Raw genomic sequence first — 20,083 nt, 5'->3', positions numbered from 1 at the left:
TCAGTCTTTCATGTAAACCACTGTTTAATATTTCCTCCAGTTCCTGCATAAACCTCACCACTGGGATTTGATGGTAAGATTTTGTAGCATGTCCTATCATCCAGAAATTGTTTACACATGGCAATATATTGATGCTTGTCCAAAAAATTACTAGGTTCCCACATTTGTCTGATAATTTTATGGTGATTGATGCATCTCGTTCTAGTTTTTTTTAAGACAGATCCACTTTTGTTTTCTAACGTTTGTTGGCATGGTAAATCATTACTATGAGAAATAGAACAATGGGGTATGGAGTGGACAGAAGGGACAGTTCGGTAAAGGAACCTCCCTCACCAGTCAGTCAAGATTCTGAAAGATCAACAGTTACAGTCAATATACGGCCAATTATCCACAGACTTCACACGCGTGCAAGAGGCTTAAATCTGATTTGTGGATGTAAATAGAGATTTGAGCAGCATTAGCCATCATATCTGGGGTTAATGCATACACAACAGTTGTTCTTAATGACAAACTGGAGAATTTTATTACTTGGGTGGTAGACAGAGACGCTTTACACATTGGGTGTTATTATCTTTGTTTCTAGTACATTACATGGCTTCACAAATGGAAAAGGCCTTGGTCTGTACGGGTTCAAAGGACTCTTATGCCAGACCTCAACCACTTAAAGGAAGAACATCTACCTTTAAAAATCAACATTTAAAGTTATGCTAATGATCCAGAAGGGCTCTGGGGGCATTTCCAGAGCCCCTCCATGCTGTAGCTTCTCAGGCTGTTACAATGTGCTGAAGCACTCCCCCCTCTGGGAGAGCAGTGGCAAAGTAACAGCCCTTAAATCCAGAGCATGGAGGGAGTCTGGTAACATCCCCCAGAGCCCTTCTGGGTCATTAGCATTATTTTAAAATTTGATTTTAGAAGGAAGGAGGCCATGAATCACAAATATTAGAAGATTACCACAGCATTGGTGCATGGATCTATGAGTGTCTCCTCCATGCTTGATTTTGATAGTAGATTTCCTTCAACAAAATTTGACCTACCTATATGTCATGATGCACTGTAGTTAAACCTGTATGGAGAGGAATCATGGCCTGAGCCTTCTCTATACAGGACTTGTGTCTGCTGTATAATATAGCAGACACCTGCTGTTAAATGTAGTGATCAGTTATGGGATAATAATAATCCCATAATTATAAGAAAATTCTTGCCATGATTCACCAGTGCTAAAACACAATGGTAATACACACAGATAAAACCTACGGTCTCCCTGGGAATAGTGTATTAGGTGTAATGAAACAACCAATGTACGTACATTCAGTATATGTTGAGATGTAGTTCTAAAAACATTTTTTATTTTAGTTTTTTAACGCTGAACACTTTGAGAGCTGAAATAAAGACAAATCAATGGCTTGAAGTTGGACAAACTTTAAAGAATACCATACAAAGTACTTACAGTTACTTCTTCCCTGCAAGAAAATAAGAGAAACAAATAATAATATTCAGAGTTGCTTAAGGAAAAAATAGCAGTTAACTATTTCTTAGCTTTAACAAAGAAATAATGGTAATTCTTACACAACACTGTATAGAGAAATTCGTTTAAATGAAAATTTACCATTTGTTTTTATGCATTGTGAATCAAACATACAATTTTATAATTTTTTTTTCAGCAAAACCACTGAGTTTAGGGATTAAACAAGATATGTTTCTGCATCTGTGTAACTACAGCATTCTCAAGGTATGTTTGGTTCATAATGCAAAGCAAATGGTAGATTTTCTTTAAAGGGTTCTGTGAATAGGGACTTCTAGTAGATGTCATATATTGATATGCACTCAGTTATAGGTGTCTTTTAATAGAGAAAATATAAGCATCAATAACAATAAAGACTAGCATCCCTTTAGATTTCACATTGTGGTTTACTCTCATGGAAGACATGTCACAAACTGTTGTATTAATGATACAAAAAGATTTCTTAATTGTCCTCTGGTCTCCCGGGGGATAATTTCAGCAACATCAGTTCTGGCTTTTCCAATAAACTCCACTTTTCACTTAAGTCATCTTGCACCACATTTATCAAGTAAATGCAGATTTGGGAGACAGATTTATAAAGTGCGACTTTCCAAAAAACCACAAATTCCGGCGCAACTCGACTTCTGTCCCTCAGAAAAGTAGGATAAACTTAGGAACTGGTTGCAACAAATTTGAACCTTTTGTGTGACATTTTATAGCTAAAAAATGTAATATCTATTCAGAAAGCTTTCTAAGCCATTGTGTTACATTTGACAGTGGAGACATTTTTTAGAACATCTAGGTCAGTCTTGAAACCTAGGTCAGTCTGAACAACCCCTGTATTGTGTAGGTGCTTGTTCTGTTTTCTCCTTATGTGTTCTGTGCATCCTTTCACTTATAATCACTTGTAATTCCTGGACAACCCCATCAACCCAAAGTCTTAGACTTGAACCTGCTTTCCTTACTCTGAATTCATGAATCTTTAGGTGTGTATCTGTACATTGTAACCCATTGGTGTACCCAGCACAGATATCCCTATTACAATCTCTGGACTTAAACCTTCACTGTAGTTTTTGTTCTTGCCTCATCGTCAACTGTTACTGCTGCAACCACAGATCCACTGCTTGAATTCTTCTATGTCCCTTGAATATTTGCCTATTATATTACAGTTCTGCTATTATGCAGTAGTAACCTATGTAATAATATTCCGGGTTGTCATTTTACAAACTCTAAACTGCTTTGATGTATTATGACTTGACATTGCATTAAGGCCTCATGCATACAACTGTATTGGGGGTTGTGATATGCCCCATAGAAGTCTATGACACCCGGACACAGTGCAGTGAGCACATAGTATCTCACCGCACCTTGACCAAACTGGCTGGCTTTCTATTATGAGGAGCGTTCACCGCTCCTCTCGACCATGTGCATGAGGCCCAAGTCTGATAATATTTCTGATATAAATTTGTCCATCTATTGGCCTCCAGAATAAAGGCATTCTAGGTACACTATTAGCCCATACATGATGGGGTGCCAAGGAAAGGTGCATATTACGCAACTGACATACCTACATTTTTAGTTGAAATATAATAACATTAATATAATAACATTTTGGAATGTAGGTTAAATTTGATTAGAAGGATATACTTACCCATCAGACATCTTGTATTGATCTAAAAAGACAAAAAATAACCAAGATTACAAATATTAAAATAAAATGTTTCTTCTTCCTTGAGAGATGTGCTAACTAAGAGTTCTCGCCTGTGCAAGAATCTATCTACGTCCGTGATCCTGTTCTTTGAGGTGTAAGTTGTTTCCATTTACATTTCTCATGTATTCAGGGTAGAGTTGCATTGCTGATTTCACATTTTAAACTGCTCAAGCAATGTATTTTTTGTAGTTCCACTAAAATATGTAACTTTAGCAGAAGTTCACTTAGCTTCCTATGCAAAGTTTAAGTGTATGTAAAGAGATCCATTTACAAGACAGGGGTTAAATAGAATTAAGAACTTTTGGCCTCTATCTAAATTTCGGTCTCCCTACTACCCCATCCAGTAGTATTACTATTATTAATTTTTAAGAATCTTTAATTACATTCACTTAAGGGCTCATCTTCATTACATGTAAGAACAAAATAGTACAAAAGACATTAAACTACACTAATCTGACAAAGAGGACTCACAATGTACATGATAGGGTAAATGGAGAAACTAGGTGAAGGAGCATAGCATTCAGATTTAGTCAAATACAACAAGTGGGTTTTCAGTCAAGGGTTAAGGTTGCAGTCACACAGCTAGTGCTGTGGGGGAAGGCCTCAGCTCAATCACATCTGCATTTCCAGTGAAACACATGCGATTGGTTACCGTTTGCATGCATTTCACTGGAAACGCATATGCAATCTGGCCAAGGCCTGCCCCTGCGTGCTAGCGTTGCATTTGTAAATGCAGCCCTAGCAGCACATTTTAAAGGCCCCTAAAGGTTTGGAAGTTGGGGGAAGGGATGAAATCCAGAAGAAGTTGTGAGAAGATCAGATAGTAGGAGAGCGAAGAAGAAAGTTGTGTGTGGATCAGATAAGTGTGGAACAGTATTGGCTCCTACAGGTCAGAGATATATGGAGGTGGCAGGCTTGTGAATTATGATTATTTTTTTAACTAAATTTGTTTAGTAAAATGGTTACCCATTGGAGTGAGTGATGCGGAAAATGATGAGGGAAAAGACTACCAACATATGGAGGTGGAATGTTGTAGTGGAGATGAAAGAGTAGTTAAAAGGATAAAGTTGAGTAAAACATTACTCCAAGGTAGTGTACTTCTGGGACTGGGGAGAGTGAAGGCAATCATTGTGAATGAAAGGACTGGTGGGAGTGATATTTAATATGAAGGAAAGGTTATGGGTTCTGCTTTGTCCATGTTGAGTTTCAAAAAGCGCAAGGAGAAGAAGGAGAAAATTGCGGATAGTCGTGCAGGCTAGCAGAGAGCAGATGTCTTTAAAAAAAGGTCCTTAAAAATGATTTCAGGGATTTAGGCCATAAGCTCAGGGCAAGGACCTCAAAGGTAGTTTTCTCCAAAATACTACCTGTACCATGTGCCACACCAGAAAGGCAGCGGGAGATCAGGGAGGCAAGTGGTTTAAAAGTTGGTATAGGAAGGAGGGCTTTGGGTTTATGGAGAACTGGGCTGACTTTTCTGTCGGCTACAGGCTCTACAGTAGGGATGGGCTGCACCTCAATGGGGAGGGTGCAGCTGTTTTGGGGGAAAAATGGCTAGAAGGTTGGAGGAGTGTTTAAACTAGATTCCTGGGGGGAGGGCAACTATACTTGTGCAGGGCAAAAAGACAGTGTACATAGAGAGCTGGGAAGAGTCATAGTCCATGGGGGAGGAAGGGGGGCTGGAATGAGATTGAGGAATAAGAACAAAAGGAATAGTAAAATAAAAGAATAATAAAATATTACTATGGGTTTGTTATAAAGCCCCAAATATAATGGAGGCAGCAGAGGAAATGCTGATAAGTGAAATGGATGCGGCTTCAAAGCATAGTGAAGTACTTATCATGGGGGACTTCAATTACCCAGAGATTGACTGGGGGGTCCTGCAGGTCCTTCAAAGGTAGCAGGTTTTAGTTGACAACAAAAGACAATTACCTGTTGCAACTAATCCTGGAGCCAACAAGAGGGAGGGCACTGCTGGACCTTATCCTAACCAACAGACCTGACAGGGTATCAAGATTACAGGTTGGGGTGAACCTGGGGAATAGTGATCATAATATCATTGATTTTGTATTATGCTTTATTAAGAGAGTTAGTGGAGGGGCAACCAACACTCTAAACTTCAGGAGGGCAAATTTTCAGCAACTAAGGGAAGACCTTATAGGCATAAACTGGGACAATGTTCTCAAAGACAAAAGCCCCCCCCCCCCAAAAAAAATGGGAATTTTTCTCATACATTATAAAAAAGTCCTGTGAGAAACACATCACATGGGAAAAAAGCATAAGAGGAACAAGAAAAAGCCAATGTGGCTAACTAATCTTGTAAGGAAAGCAATAAGCAAGAAAGATAAGGTTCTAAAACGCGAAGGTAGCTATAAGACATTACAGGATTATAGAGAGAGAAATATAAATCCTGTAAAAAGCAGATAAAGGTCACAAAAATAAAGAGCCAGAGAGCAAAAATAATCCCAAATTGTTCTTCAAGTATATAAATAATAAGAAACTAAAAACAGAGTGTGGGCCCTACACTCGCCATCTCAACTGTCTTTACTCAGGAAAATCCCCTGGTGGAAGACACGATGAGGAATTATGTAAATTCTCTTTGGAATGTCAACAGTTTAATCCAGGAAGAGATACAGCGCTGCCTCGCAACCACTAGATAGATAAATCACCGGGGCCAGATGGCGTACACCCCCAGGTTCTGCATGAACTATGTACCGTCATAGACAAACCGTTATTTTTAATATTTGAAGATTCACTGAGGACTGGTTATGTTCCATAGGACTGGCACATAGCAAATGTGTTACCAATATAGAAAAACAATCAAAAAGTGATCCTGGAAACTACAGACCTGTGAGTCTAACTTCTGTGGTGGGGAAAATACTTGAGGGGTTTGTTAGAGATGCTATTCTGGAGTATCTCACTGTACATAACCTTACAACCCAGCGTCAGAATAGGTTTATGAGAGATCGATCCTGTCTAATCTGATTGGTTTCTACAAGGGAGTAAGTTCCAGACTGGATCTGGGGGACGCTTTGGATGTTGTATATCTGGACTTTTCAAAGACATTTGACACCGTGCCACATAAAAAGGTTGGTACATAAAATGAGACTGCTGGGAATAGGGTAAAATCTGTGTATTTGGGTAAGTAATGGCACATTCTCAGATTGGGTTGAAGTTACCAGTGAAGTACCACAGGGGTCAGTATTGGGGGCACTTCTTTTCAATATTTTTATTAATGACCTTGTAGTGGGTTTACACAGTCCACTTTCAATATTTGCAGATGATACTAAGCTGTGTAAAGTAATAAATACTGAGGTCGATAGTTTAGCATTACAGAGGGATTTGTGGAAGCTTGAGGAGTGGGCAAAGAAATGGTTGATGAGGTTTAATGTAGATAAATGAAAAGTTATGCACTTGGGCCATGGAAACAAAAAGTATAATTATGTTCTAAACACTCAATTACTTGGTAAAACTGGAGCTGAAAAGGACTTGGGGTATTGGTGGATGGTAAACTTAATTTTAGTAACCAGAGCCAGGCAGCTGCTGCTAAAGCAAATAAAATCAAAAGAGGAATTGATTCTCATGATAAAGACATAGTTTTGCCCTTATACAAATCCCTGGTCAGACCACACATGGAATATTGTGTACAGTTTTGGGCACAAGTGGAGAGGAGAGGCGATTCTACCATCAACATAGACAAAGGTTCTTTACTGTAAGAGCAGTGAGACTATAGAACTCTCTGCCGAAGGAGGTTGTTATGGCAGACTATGTTCAAGAGAGGCCTGGATGCCTTTCTGGAGAGGAAAATATCAGGGATTATGGGGATAAAACATTTATTTAATTCTTACTATAATTATATACTATACTATGATTATATGATATACTGTGATAATAGTATGGGGAATGCTTTTGAGTTAGACCTCTCATACAGCTGCATGGTAGTTAAAGAGCTGGTGTGCAAGTGATAGACGCAAAACTGTGCTTGGAGGGGATTTAGGGAAGGGCCAGATTGTAATGCCAATAGATAAAGAGGGAGAGGAGAGCCGAGTAGTGTTTGATTAGTCTTGGCAAACAGTAGGTCATTAGAGACTTTGGTTAGGGCAGTTTCGGTTGAGTTATGGGGTTGGAAACCCTATTGTAGTTTGTCAGAGAGGGGGAGGGCAGTTGCAGTAAAGGTAAAAGGATGTTGATGATGGCATTTTAAAAAGAATAGAAGTAGTGATATAGGGTGATAGTTCAGCAGAAAGGACAGGTCAGGAGATGGCTTATTATAATAATATTATAATTTATATAAATCCTTCCAGTACAATGTTGGACCAAGCTTTCATGCTATCACCCAGAGGTTTGTGATTTGACCATTGGGGCCTCAATGATCACTGTAATAAGGCTCCTGTATGATTGAAGCTGCATTGAGACACTTCTGTAGATAGCTAACTCAGTCTCATAGAGCAATGTTGTACTTAGAACAAATAAAACACCTATTAGTTCTTGTATGCAAATAATTTGACACCATGACAGAAAATTACTAAATCAAAAGCCCCAGAAGTAGCACAAGAACATCACAAGTACAAAAAAAATTAAAGCTTTTGTCACAAAATTCAGTTTTTTTAAATTGCCACAAATTAATGCATGTTGGATGGGCCATGTGGCTATTACATGACCAGTTACATCTCAGAGTTCAGTGTAGTCAGGTATTCTTTAAAATATTATTTCCTAGTTGTTGCGGTTTTATGTTTTGGCGATATTGTTATATCTCCTCCTCAGTGTGTCATTTACATAGTAGTATCCCCTGGACCCAAAATAACTTCACACAGTGGGGGTAATTTACTAAGGGCCTGAGTCACGTTTTTGCGACGGGTTAACCGAATTTTTCCGTTTTGCGCCGATTTTCCCTGTATTGCCCTGGGATTTCGGCGCACGCAATCAGATTGTGGCACATCGGCTCCGGCATGCACACGACGGGAATCGGGGGGCGTGGCCGTGAAAAAACCCGACGGATTCGGAAAAACCACCGCATTTATAAAAAAAAAAAAAAAAAAAAAAAAGTGTTGCATCCTTCATCCAGGATGGCTCTGTGAACTCCAGTGCGTTCCGATGGTCTTCAGCGCAGCAGCGACACCTGGTGGACGTCGGAGGAAGTGCCTTCGTGAATCCAGGCCGGACCAGAATCCTCCGCAGAGAACGCGCCACTGGATCGCGAATGGACCGGGTAAGTAAATCTGCCCAATTGTATGACTTTGTTTGGTGAAACGTTCAGTGAAATGTCCCATCAGGCTGCCTCCTAATATCTATTATTTACCTCTCAGGACTCTGTTCTCAGCTCCCTATTAGGTCTGACTAACAGTGTTGCAGCAGAAGGCGATAAGAGACACTTACTTTCTGCTGGGTTTCCATCTGCTTTCTTTATGTGCATGGATAGCTTGCTGACTTGTGCAGCCCATGGAGCGCTGATGCCCTTCAAATGGCAGATAAGATTGTGACTGGTGCCCCTACTTGTCCACTTCACTGATGCTCATGACTTTTAAATGAAGGTTACTTTCATTAAACATAGACTGACTCCACTATTGAGTTTTCCCAGTTTCTCCGCTTATTAATTTAGCAGTTTACAGACCTGTATATTAGTATTATTATATTAGAATGTTCATTTTATACTTCATGTAAGGGATTGGAAAACTGGAAAAAATTCCAAATGTGGCAAAATTGATGAAAAACAGTTGCAACATTTCTTTTACTGCCTTTGTTTTTACAGCTTCATGTGGGCTAAATGACACATCCATTGTATTCTGAGTTAGCATGAACATATAGTTATCAAATATGTAAATACTTAGCATAAGGACCCAGTAAAACGAAGTCACTGGGGAAAAGTTACTGAGCTTAAAATGTTTTATCAAAATGTAATTGAATGGCAATAGATCATTAGGATGCATCAGGTTTTATAATGGCAATTTGCATATACTCCAGAATGTTATAAAGAGTGATCAGCTTAACAGCAATTAATTGCACAGTCAATATTTGCCTAGAAAATGACCCCCCCCCCAAACACATTTCAACTTCATTGCAGGCCTGCCTTAAAAGGAGCAGCTAACATCGTTTCAGTGATTGCTCCATTAACACAGGTGTGGGTGTTGATGAGGACAGGGCTGGAGATCAATCTGTCATGATTAAGTAAGAATCACACCACTGGACACTTTAAAAGGAGGCTGGTGCTTGGCATCATTGTTTCTCTTCTGTTAACCATGGTTATCTCTAAAGAAACACGTGCAGTCATCAGTGCACTGCACAAAACTGGCCAAACAGGGAAGAGTATCGCAGCTAGAAAGATTGCACCTCAGTGAATAATCTATCACATCATCAAGGAATTCAAGGAGAGACGTTCCATTGTTGCCAAAAAGGCTCCAGGGCACCCAAGAAGGACCAGCAAGCACCAGGAACGTCTCTTAAAAGTGTTTCAGCTTCGGGATCGGGCTACCAGCAGTGCAGAGCTTACTCAGGAATGGCAGCAGGCAGGTGCATCTGCACGCACTGTGAAACGGAGACTCTTGGAGCAAGGCCTGGTGTCAAGGTGGGCAGCAAAGAAGCCACTTCTCTCCAGAAAATCATCAGGGACAGACTGATATTCTGCAAAAGGTACAGGGAGTGGACTGCCGAGGACTGGGGTAAAGTCATTTAATTAATCCCTTTTCCGATTGTTTGGAACATCTGGAAAACAGCTTGTTCAGAGAAGACAAGGTGAGCAATTCCACCAGTCTTGTCTCATGCCAACTGTAAAGCATCTTGCAACCATTTATGTGTGGGGTTGCTTCTCAGCCAAGGGAATTGGCGCTCTCACAGTCTTGCCTAAAAACACATAATGAATAAAGAATGGGACCAGAATGTCCTCCAAGAGCAACTTCTCCCAACCGTCCAAGAGCAGTTTGGTGATCAACAATGCCTTTTCCAGCACGATGGAGCACCTTGCCATAAAGCAAAGGTGATAACTAAATGGCTCAGGGAACAAAACAGAGATTTTGGGTCCATGGCCTGGAAACTCCCAGATCTTAATCCCATTGAGAACATGTGGTCAATCATCAAGAGACAGGTGGACAAACAAAAACGAAAAAATTGTGATAAAATGCAAGCATTGATGTGCAAGAATGGACGGCTATCAGTCAGGATTTGGTCCAGAAGTTGATTGAGAGCTTCCTGGGAGAATTGTAGAGGTCCTGAAGAAGAAGGGTCAACACTGCAAATATAGTTAAATTATTCTAACTATCAAAGAAAGCTTTTGTTACTCATAATATGATTGCACTTGTATTTCTGTAGGTGATAAAAACATCTGACAAACACACATAAAAACCAGAGGGCAACTATAAGAGGTTATAGCTTGCCAAACGAAGTTCTACCCTACAGGATTGCAGGACACCTGCATTTAGGTATGTAGGGGTCCCTGACTTAAGAACACCCGACTTACAGACAACCCCTAGTTATAAATAGTCCTGCCTGCCCAATGAGACCTCTATGGATGCATTAAATGTACTGTAATTTAGTCCCAGTCTACATTGATCATCTGCAACATGTCTGCATTGAAGCGTTATTGTTAATCCTTGTTCCCATGACAGCACAACATTTTAAAAAAATCTGCAAGGACCAAAAAATTTATCTGGAATTGAACTCAAGTTGAAATTGTGTGCAAGTTGGAACAGGTTTATTCTTTTAAGAGAAAACAAACCTATAGGGGGATATTTATCAGGGCCTCTGCGTTACATCAGCCACGGAGGGCGTGGCTGGCTGGCAGTTGGCCGGTGCGGGTGTTATGGTCCCCACACCTGCGCACTCGCCACATGTGAAAATTTACCGGCTGCATTATGTATTTGGCCTTGGGCTGAAATGGATCATAACTCCATAACTGTCCCTAACTGACATATTGGTCATACAAGCACATGGCCCTTTGTCTAAAAAGTGGAGGGAACTCTATGGAAAGCTTGGAGTTGCTAGAACTAGGAAGGTGTTAGTTGTATAGCTAACACCTACAGAGCCAGAGACCCTACTCAATCTTTGAAATGGGGCCTCCCAGAGATTTCATTAGTTTTTCAAGATTAGGCTAGAAGGGAGAGACACTGATGGACTGACCTAGCAAAAACTGCCATGTGTTCACCCCCCTCAATGTGCATGTATGTTTCTACATTTCAACACAATCATACAGGGAGTTTATGATTCCCTGTACTGCATACCGCTCAGGGCAGGAAGGATACAGGGAGCCTCGAGGCTCACATCCCAGGCGTCCTACCTATATTACAGCCCTGGTGGCGCATGTATAAGCATTTGGCAGAGAACTTTATAATGGGGCACATTTACTTAGGGTCCGAATCGCTCTTTTTTGTCGGGTCTCCCAAAAGTTACCTGTTTGTGCTGAATTGCCCCAGGTTTTTTGGCGCACACGGTCGGATTGCGGCGCATCGGCGCCGGCACGCATGTGATGGAAATCAGGGGGGGGGGGAACAATATCAAATTAGTGTATGGACCTAGCTTTAGCACTTTTTGTCCAGAAGCTTCATGTGAAGACATTCAGAAAAATAAAAATAAGATACAATACCTGGTGACATGGCTCTTTGTATCAGTAAGTACACAAAACTTGTATGAAATGATACTCTAAACCTCAGTTATCTCTATTTTATGTGCAATGCGTATGAAAGAAAGGTCAATAAACTCAGTCCTAGGCTGATGAATGTACTTCATATGATATGAGTCACTGGTTTCTGATAAGACAACATTATCAACAGCTATGAAGAAGCTGGTCTTGTAAAATATGACCCACATCTCAAATGAAAAGGTGAATGAGTGGCAAAATTTTTTTTCTTCAACATCGAAAATGATATATATGCCATCCTGTGCAGCCTTCGAATATACTAGAGAACCTTAACTTGTGTTATCTGCACTTCTATATGCCATGATAGCCTGTGCCCTTTTCCAATATACCTTGAACTGCCTTTACAGAAAATTTAAATTGCAGAAGTGAATTACAATCCAATTTTCACTACCAATAATTAATATTAATACTAATAACTGTTACCTAAGGCTAGGTTCACTTCTCACTTTGTGCAATACGCTGTAAGAACACAGACATATCCCACTGTATGCTTATACGTGGTGTCTCTCCGACAATGTCACAGTCCTTACATTGACAGTAAAATCACAAGACCCCCCCTCCTGCTGAGCTACTTATCCGCTTAGCGAGGCTGGAAAAACGTAGCTTGCTACATCTTTTCATCCTGCCGTTTTTGCCAGATGCAACATGTAGTGGTCAGAGCTTTCCTGACTTATACGCTGAGCATATACAGAAAATATGATGTGAACCCAGCCTAACGCGGTCTGTGGTTTGGTATGGTTATAAGTGGTTGTAGGCTCCCTTTATAATAGTTTAACAGATTTGGGTTTGGGGTGTTAAATGGACTGCACGTAATGGAGAACTTGGAAATGACGCTCACTGTGAACCAAAAACGGCCTGCATAAATTCTTAAGCCGGATTCACATGACCGGTGCCCGCCGTACCGTAGCACGGCAGGCACACGGCAGCGCGTGGGGAGAGGAGGAGGGGGAGAGCGCTGCTCATCCCGCCCCTCTCCATAGGGATACATGGTGCACGGCGCCGTATGCCCTGAAAAAATAGGACATGTCCTATTTTTTCACGGGGTATGGTGCCACACGTGTGCTGCATCGTACCGCTCGCGTAGGGCGCCGCATGCCCATTGCCGTCTATGGGGGACGTATATTGGCCGTAAATAAATCCCCCTTGCGGTAGTGTGAATGCAGCCCTAGCATAATTAAACTGTAGTTTGCCAATTTACAGTACATCACTTCCAATTCTTGGATAACTCTCCTAAGAGAATGACTACAAAATAAGAATTTACTGGGATTATAACATTGGGTTTAAAAGGGAAGTTATCTACTGGGGGGGGGGGGGGGGGGCGGGGCGGAGGTTGAAAACAATAAATGCCTTATTTACCCAGTACATTGCAACTTATAAATTGTACTGGAGCCAGCAGGAACATAGCTAAAAATCTCTGCATCTGATCAAATCCCCCAAAAATCTTAGATTGTGATTTTTTTTTGTCATAACATGAGGAAAGTAAACAGAGAAAGCAATAAGACGTGATTTATCTATGAAGACATATCAAGAAGACTATTCATTACTTTTATCGTTCGGGTACAGGAGCAAACAGTATGTGGTTTATTATCCTGGCAGCCTGATTTGCTCAAGCTTTACACAAGAATTTACAAACTTCTATTCACCCTATGTGGCTCAAAATGGCCTGTTTGAGATATAGAGTATTTTATTTTCCATTACAGTGCCCCTCTTTTCTGAAGGTAAAAAAAGGTAAATTGCATAACATTTTTTGGTTGCAGGGATATCTTTCTTAGGGAGACACTGAGGTGACATTGCAGCAATGCAACATATATGCCGGTTACTAAAAGTTGAGTGTAGTCCTGCCTTACAAAATAACATTGTCCTAATCATGTAGTCATATCTCCGGCCAAATCAGTGAAGGGAGTGGTTGTTCAAGGGAGATGCAATTGAAAACATGTTCTTTTGATTTCTGCTTTAAAAATGTAGAAAAATATGAAAAGAATTTTAAATGAAAACTATGTAAGAAGCACTAGAACAGTGGTGGCGAACCTATGGGACGGGGGCAGGACTCAAAGAATCTTCCTGCAGAAACTTCCTACAATGATAGGCGAATTTACCCTCCTCACTGCTTAAATTTGCAATAAGTAAGTGGCTTTTGGTTAAAGTTTGGGCACTTGGGCTCTAAAAGGTTAGCCATCACTGCACTAGAGCATTTCTGAATTTTGGTGTCGGTCTCATTGTCCTGGTGGTGGTAGGTATGTACTAATTTCCACTTTATCATTATGTGATGAGTAAGTAGGCCTGCTGAGTGCGTGCAGAGCCGTCACAGAAGTTTTTCCCCTTTATGTTTAGGGCAATAGGAAGAATAGGTGAGAAATGGAAAATAAGTGGCCACAATAAGGGAGCATGGTTGAGTTACATTAGGGACAGATTATAAAAATTCCGGGGTCATAACTGAGGGGCTACAATAGGGAGGGGGTTATGAATGCAGGGGTCACAATGGTTTTGGTTACAATAGGGAAGGAGTCTGAATTCAGGGGCCACAATAAAGGGCTACTTCTGCCCGAAAATTTGGAGGAATATGCGAGAATACATGTGTATTCGAATCCTGTATAAAGAAGCAATTGGATGAAATAACTTGTAACAGAGGACATAATGTTAACATTTTGACAGATCTCTTCTGTTTCACTGCTCAGGTGTAAATTGCTTGTATTTCTCAATGTTTTAATTGTTTTTTTTTCAGCATTTACAAAATGATGATTATTCATATAGTCACAAGGTGGCAGCCTCATACCAAGCAACCTTTCTAACAGCCATCTCAATGACCTGTTTCCTTCCTTCATTTGTTTAGTTTTATGTTCATGTATGTTTTATTTATTAGATATGAATATGATAACCAGATACTCACATACATTCATAGCTTCAGAAGAAAGAACTAAAGTGATTTATCATTGACCTATTTCAGATGCTTCCAACTTTAAAGTAGTTTTCTAGCAAAATGTTTTCGGACATATAATTAAAATATAAATTGAACAGCAGCGTTGACACAGCTATAGTGGCAGTGTAGGTCACTGTTGTAACTAGGCTGCTGAAACAGGGGAGGCAGAGGCTGACTTTGCCACTTCCAGTCTAGTAAGGGACCCTATAAGTGCCAGATGGATACAGAACAGAAATGAAGTCAGAATAATAGACTAAATCTATGTCTTTCAAGGTCATGGACACCTTTGTGCATGAGAGAATACATATAGAATACAGTGAGGATAAGTTCTTTTTTATTTTTTTAGCCCCACCCCCCAGCTATATATAAAAATAGCTGGACAATAGCTCCTGGACAACCCCTTTAACTGATTTTGCACTGAGCTTGCTACGATATCATACAAACTTTATACTAAACTACACATGATATCAGACTTCTAAACTTAGGGTAGGGCTGTATTCCCTGCAATGCAGAGGCCTCCTGGATCTAGGGTATTAAAGATTTAACTTGATAATTTTATTAACTTTATTTCCGTTTTGTATGGCCCATAAAAGTCAATGGGAACGTATAAAAATCGGGCTAAACACGTGCTGCATAGGTCTGTGCACCATATGTTGCCGTATATACGTGCAGTATCCAGAGCCAGTGGGAGGTGCATTCTGTGAGCCAGCCTATAGTCATCCATTCATCATCACTATTTTATATGGATACTGTACAGATACAGTGCAATAAGTTGCCATACTGTTGCGTCCCGTATTTACAGCCAGAATATAGCCGTATATACAGAGAACAGAAAAGACAACACAGTCGTGTGCATGTAATTAGTATGTCATTTCTATGGTTTCATGTGTTAGGATATGCCTAAAAAAAAAATCTGATAACATGGAAAGTAAAGACAAATTGCACTCTTTCATTACTGATGTATAAAAAAAAAAAATAAGGCACCCCCTTCCTCATAACTTAAGCATAATGATGGGAGAGGCTGAAGATGGGCAACGCTCAAAAATAATTTTTTAAAAATCTGATTTGGTTAGTGGCTTTTTGAAGCTGACAAGGGGCTATAGACATTATTACGACTTTTTTAATGCTTGTTCAGTCTTTCTATTTGTAGTAAATATGAAAATTTACCATGCTAAAAATAGGCCTGTATTTTGTATTTTTGTTAAATAAAAAAAGACTTGGAATCTGTTCGATGGTGGTGTTCATCTGAGGTTGTATTTGTCCAATCATAAGACCTTATAGAATTCAATGGGGGCACACTTTTTTCACATGACTGTATATCATTGGAGTAGAACATTTTACTATATTCTTAGATGACATTCAATATACATGTAATAGGTTGAATTGCCAAACTTGAAAAGAACTTGTAGTTACTAAAGTGTTAAAATCTTATTAAAACGTAATGATCCAGCATCTTATTCTGAAATAATCCATTAATTGGATACTCACACATGCAAGTCACAATCACACATTTTTACAGTTATGGGCACACATATAGAGCATAGACACACAAAGCATATGCATATATATTGCATATATGTTATAAACATATTATACTGTACAATGTGCAGTATAATATGTATATAATGGTGTTTAATGGATAACATAATATATATGATCTCCTTCTTACAAAATCAGTCATGACAAAGGAATAAAACTGCTAAGAACAGAAAAGTGAGGAAGGTATACGACATACAACATTGCAAAATTAAATGCCTAAAGAAGCCATATAAACATATTACAATAGTGTACGTGGTGCAATTAGGCAAATTACTACAATTGTACTTAAAACAAAGCATATGACTAGACTGGAACAACCAACAAAAGACAAGACAGGAGGAAAGCCAAATACATTAAGAAAACGAATAATGAAAGAACAAGAGGGGGAGGATAAACAGGAGAAGGCATATTAGGAATAGGTGAAAAAAAAATTGGAACTGATCTTCAAAACAGCCAGGAGCCTAGCTACTGACCCAAACAGTGAATTCTGGGGAACTCAGATAGCAGCAGTCTGAAAGCCCACCTAATTACTTCTGCATTGTTCCATGTGGCCGCAGAATAAAATATTGTAGTTTTGGGTTGCATTTCTACATGCTCAAATAGTCCCAATGGAATTCTCTCTCAATTATGCAGGAATTAAGAAGCAAGACCAAATATCCTTATTTCTAAGGATTGAGAGTCAGGACAGTGTTTGTTCAATGGACAGAACCTAAGCATCAATAAATATGGGAATCCATTAGCCATATCCTTAATTTTTGATTCTCGCCTTTGTTTTCTTTGTGTAATTGGGTCAATCTCATTTTGCTGCATGGCCATATGAATTCACACAGATAGTAGATGTTTAGAAATAAGATCTATAGTCTATAAGCTAATGCCATACATTCTCATTACCATACTTCAGTTAGAATACAAGATTGTTAGCACATTTTAATGATGATTAAAGATAATTTGGCCGACTCAAATGTGTTCATATTTTCATAAATATGGACAAATTAAATAATTACAAGTCTGTTCCTAAATTATGAGACCTAATAAAATGAATTTCTATTGAGATTGATGTAATCAACTTACAAATGATAGGAATTTATTAGGATTATTAGTTAAATGCTAATACAGTATAACTCACACAATCATCATCAGATATACTATACTTTCTGATCTCTATATTTAAGTCTGGGACAAAAATAATTCCTGTAGAATTACGGTCGACTTTCTAAAATGACTAACGTTGTGACTTTTGAATACTGACATCTTATTACAAGAGTAACATACCTCAATTGAGCCGATGTACGGGATAATGTTCGCAGTTACTTGCAGCCCTTTCTGAAAAGAAACAGGTTAGACGATATAAGTGATTGTTATAAAGCAGTGGAGGACTGACCTATTCCTTGTAAGGTATGGCACTGGAGGCCAGGAGTCAACACTCTTCAGCTTTTTATCTTGTAGGTCACTTTATCACATTCCACCATGCCAGACATTCCTCCAAAGCATTGTACTATGTGGCATTTCCAATAATGATGCTGCCCTACTGAATATATTCACACTTTGTATTAAAAAAGTATATATAATAATAAATAATAATAATAATTCTTTATTTATATAGCGCACACAGGTTACGCAGCGCTGCACAAGCATGTCAAATTGGTCCCTGTCCCCATGGGGCTCACAAACTAAACAACCTAAAAAAAAAAAAAAAAAAAAAAAAAAAACACATTAGCAAAAGAGAAAAGTTCCCATGACCTGGTACAACCACAAATTTATATTTGGCAGCGCTTTACAGGTTGTTGGGACATTACAGTATAATAAAATGGTCAAATGAACCAGGAGCAAGAGCTTACACTCTTATTTAGGGCTAAGCCTTGTGATCTGACATGAGTTGCTTTGTGTGGTTATAACTTTTAATACTATCTAATCTCCAACTATCTAATATGACTATGGTGTCAGGGAGTCATCTTGATCCTGAGGAAACGTTCCATCTAACTAAAGGAATGAAAGGACACTCATCACATTGGATGTGCCCAAGCTAAAGTTTGTTTTATCACGAGTCAGGAAAAAGGAGTCTTGGAGAATGATTCATACAGAGGATAATATCCCAGGAGGACAGGCAGAGTTCAAAAGGGTCAATGCCTTATTTTTCCAGAACTAATGAGACACATGACTAATAAAGATCTTTTGTCACCATCGTCATTATTCAGCTTCATGGGAGGCACAGCAGTCCCTCCATTGTAAAGCTGCAGTAAATAAGTTTCTCGGCCCATGCTTATACTGTACAAGGAAAGTATAAAGCAATTGGTTTTTCACCATCTCTGACCGTATTTTACACCGGTCTTGAAAGTAATATAGTTTTAGTCATTGGGGCTGTGGACATGGAAGAGTGCACATAAGTAGCATGCCATTATGGCTGCATTCTCTTTTTTGGTTGTGTTTCCCCATTGTTTGTTCTAGTTTTTTTTTTTTTGCTTTGTACACTTTTGTGTAGCAGATATTGGTAATGAAATAGCCGACAGCAGGGGCACAGTTTGGTCAAAAGATTCCGGGCACGAGCCCTAGTTGTCCCATCTGCTGAAGAGAGATTTCTCCACTCTGGATGCATATAGAGAGGATGACAGTAGTGGAGCAGCATTCTGCCCCACTACAGAGCCCATGCAGAAGCACTGTGGAGTGCGCTGTGCAGGAGGCGATGGCATTTCTACATCGCGTATTGTGCCTTAAGGTGGCTATGTTGGGTCTTTTAGTGAGTTTAAGAGGACTATTACTAAATGTGGGGGTTTTGAGTGTTGTGGGGGCTATTAGTGAGTGAAGGGGCTATTAATGAATGTGGGGATTATAAGGGTGTGGTTTGGTCATTAGAGAGCATGGAGGGCCCATTACTAAGTGTGGGAACCATTAGAGAGTATGGTGGGCCGAGTTGATTGCATTATTATCCGTCAGGCCACATTTAGGGATCATTATAAAGCTGGCACAATGTGGAAGCTTTATTAAGTGTGGAGACCACAAGGAAGGAGTGTGGTGTAGATTTTGGTGCCCTGCACTATGTGGGGACATTATTGGGGCTAAAATTTAAAATATCCATCTTACAATGGTGTTACACTAGGGAGCATTATTTGCAGGTTACTAGTATTTTTAGGAGGACTTTGTGTAACTCTGTTACTTTATTTGGGGAATCACCCAGTCACCAACTCCGCTTGCAAACAGGGATGGCAGACACCCTTGTCAGGCATCAATATTTTTTATGATTCCAGACTTCTATGAGAAAGTTCAAGCCGCTAACACTGAGAAGAATAGGACTTGCTCAGAGTTTCCTACAACCTCCACACGGATCCATGAAAAACAGTTATGCACGTAGGTCTATTGGTATTTAAGGGTTTGGCCACATATAGAAAAATTTCATAGAGCAAGTATAAGACCCTACTTGGGTCCCCCATATAGTACTTACTTTGATTAATCTTTCCATTAGCTTCCCAGAGCCATGGATCACATGATCATAGGCACCAGGACTCCCCAATAGAGACAGTAATGACTGCATAGCTCCCTCCTTCCACCAGAAGACAGCAGGGCATGGGATGTCACAGGAAGTCCCGAGTCCTGCTTTCTGGGGTCATGGTGCCTAAGGCTTCTAGCTGTGAACAGGAAACATTATCAGGGTATATATACAAGTGTCTTATATTAGAGGGTTTGGCTACATATAGAAAACTTAAACATGTACAAGACCCTAATAGGGTCACCAATATTATACAAACCCAGATAAGGTTTCCCGTTCACAGTCAGGAGCTGTAGGTGACATGACCCCAG

At 39.7% G+C, this 20,083-nt stretch overlaps 1 protein-coding gene across 2 annotated transcripts in view; it reads right to left on the bottom strand.

Annotated features, from left to right (window-relative positions):
* Positions 1-17,665, bottom strand: part of TNNI3 (troponin I3, cardiac type) — a 36,468-nt gene extending 18,803 nt beyond the window's left edge. Inside the window, exons 1-3 of one of the 2 annotated variants that reach the window (XM_072156785.1) lie at positions 17,564-17,665; positions 3,153-3,174; positions 1,448-1,460 (exon numbers count right to left, since the gene is read on the bottom strand). In XM_072156785.1, coding sequence (XP_072012886.1) covers positions 1,448-1,460; positions 3,153-3,163 — 24 coding nt within the window. In that variant the 5' untranslated portion in view covers positions 3,164-3,174; positions 17,564-17,665. The remainder of the gene's footprint in view (positions 1-1,447; positions 1,461-3,152; positions 3,175-17,563) is intronic. The other variant, XM_072156784.1, reaches the window with a different exon arrangement.
* Between the last annotated feature and the right edge of the window lie 2,418 nt (positions 17,666-20,083).

This window comes from Engystomops pustulosus, chromosome 6 (assembly GCF_040894005.1).
Source record: "Engystomops pustulosus chromosome 6, aEngPut4.maternal, whole genome shotgun sequence".
Classification (NCBI taxonomy): domain Eukaryota; kingdom Metazoa; phylum Chordata; class Amphibia; order Anura; family Leptodactylidae; genus Engystomops; species Engystomops pustulosus.
This window is presented reverse-complemented; position numbering and strand designations above follow the sequence as displayed.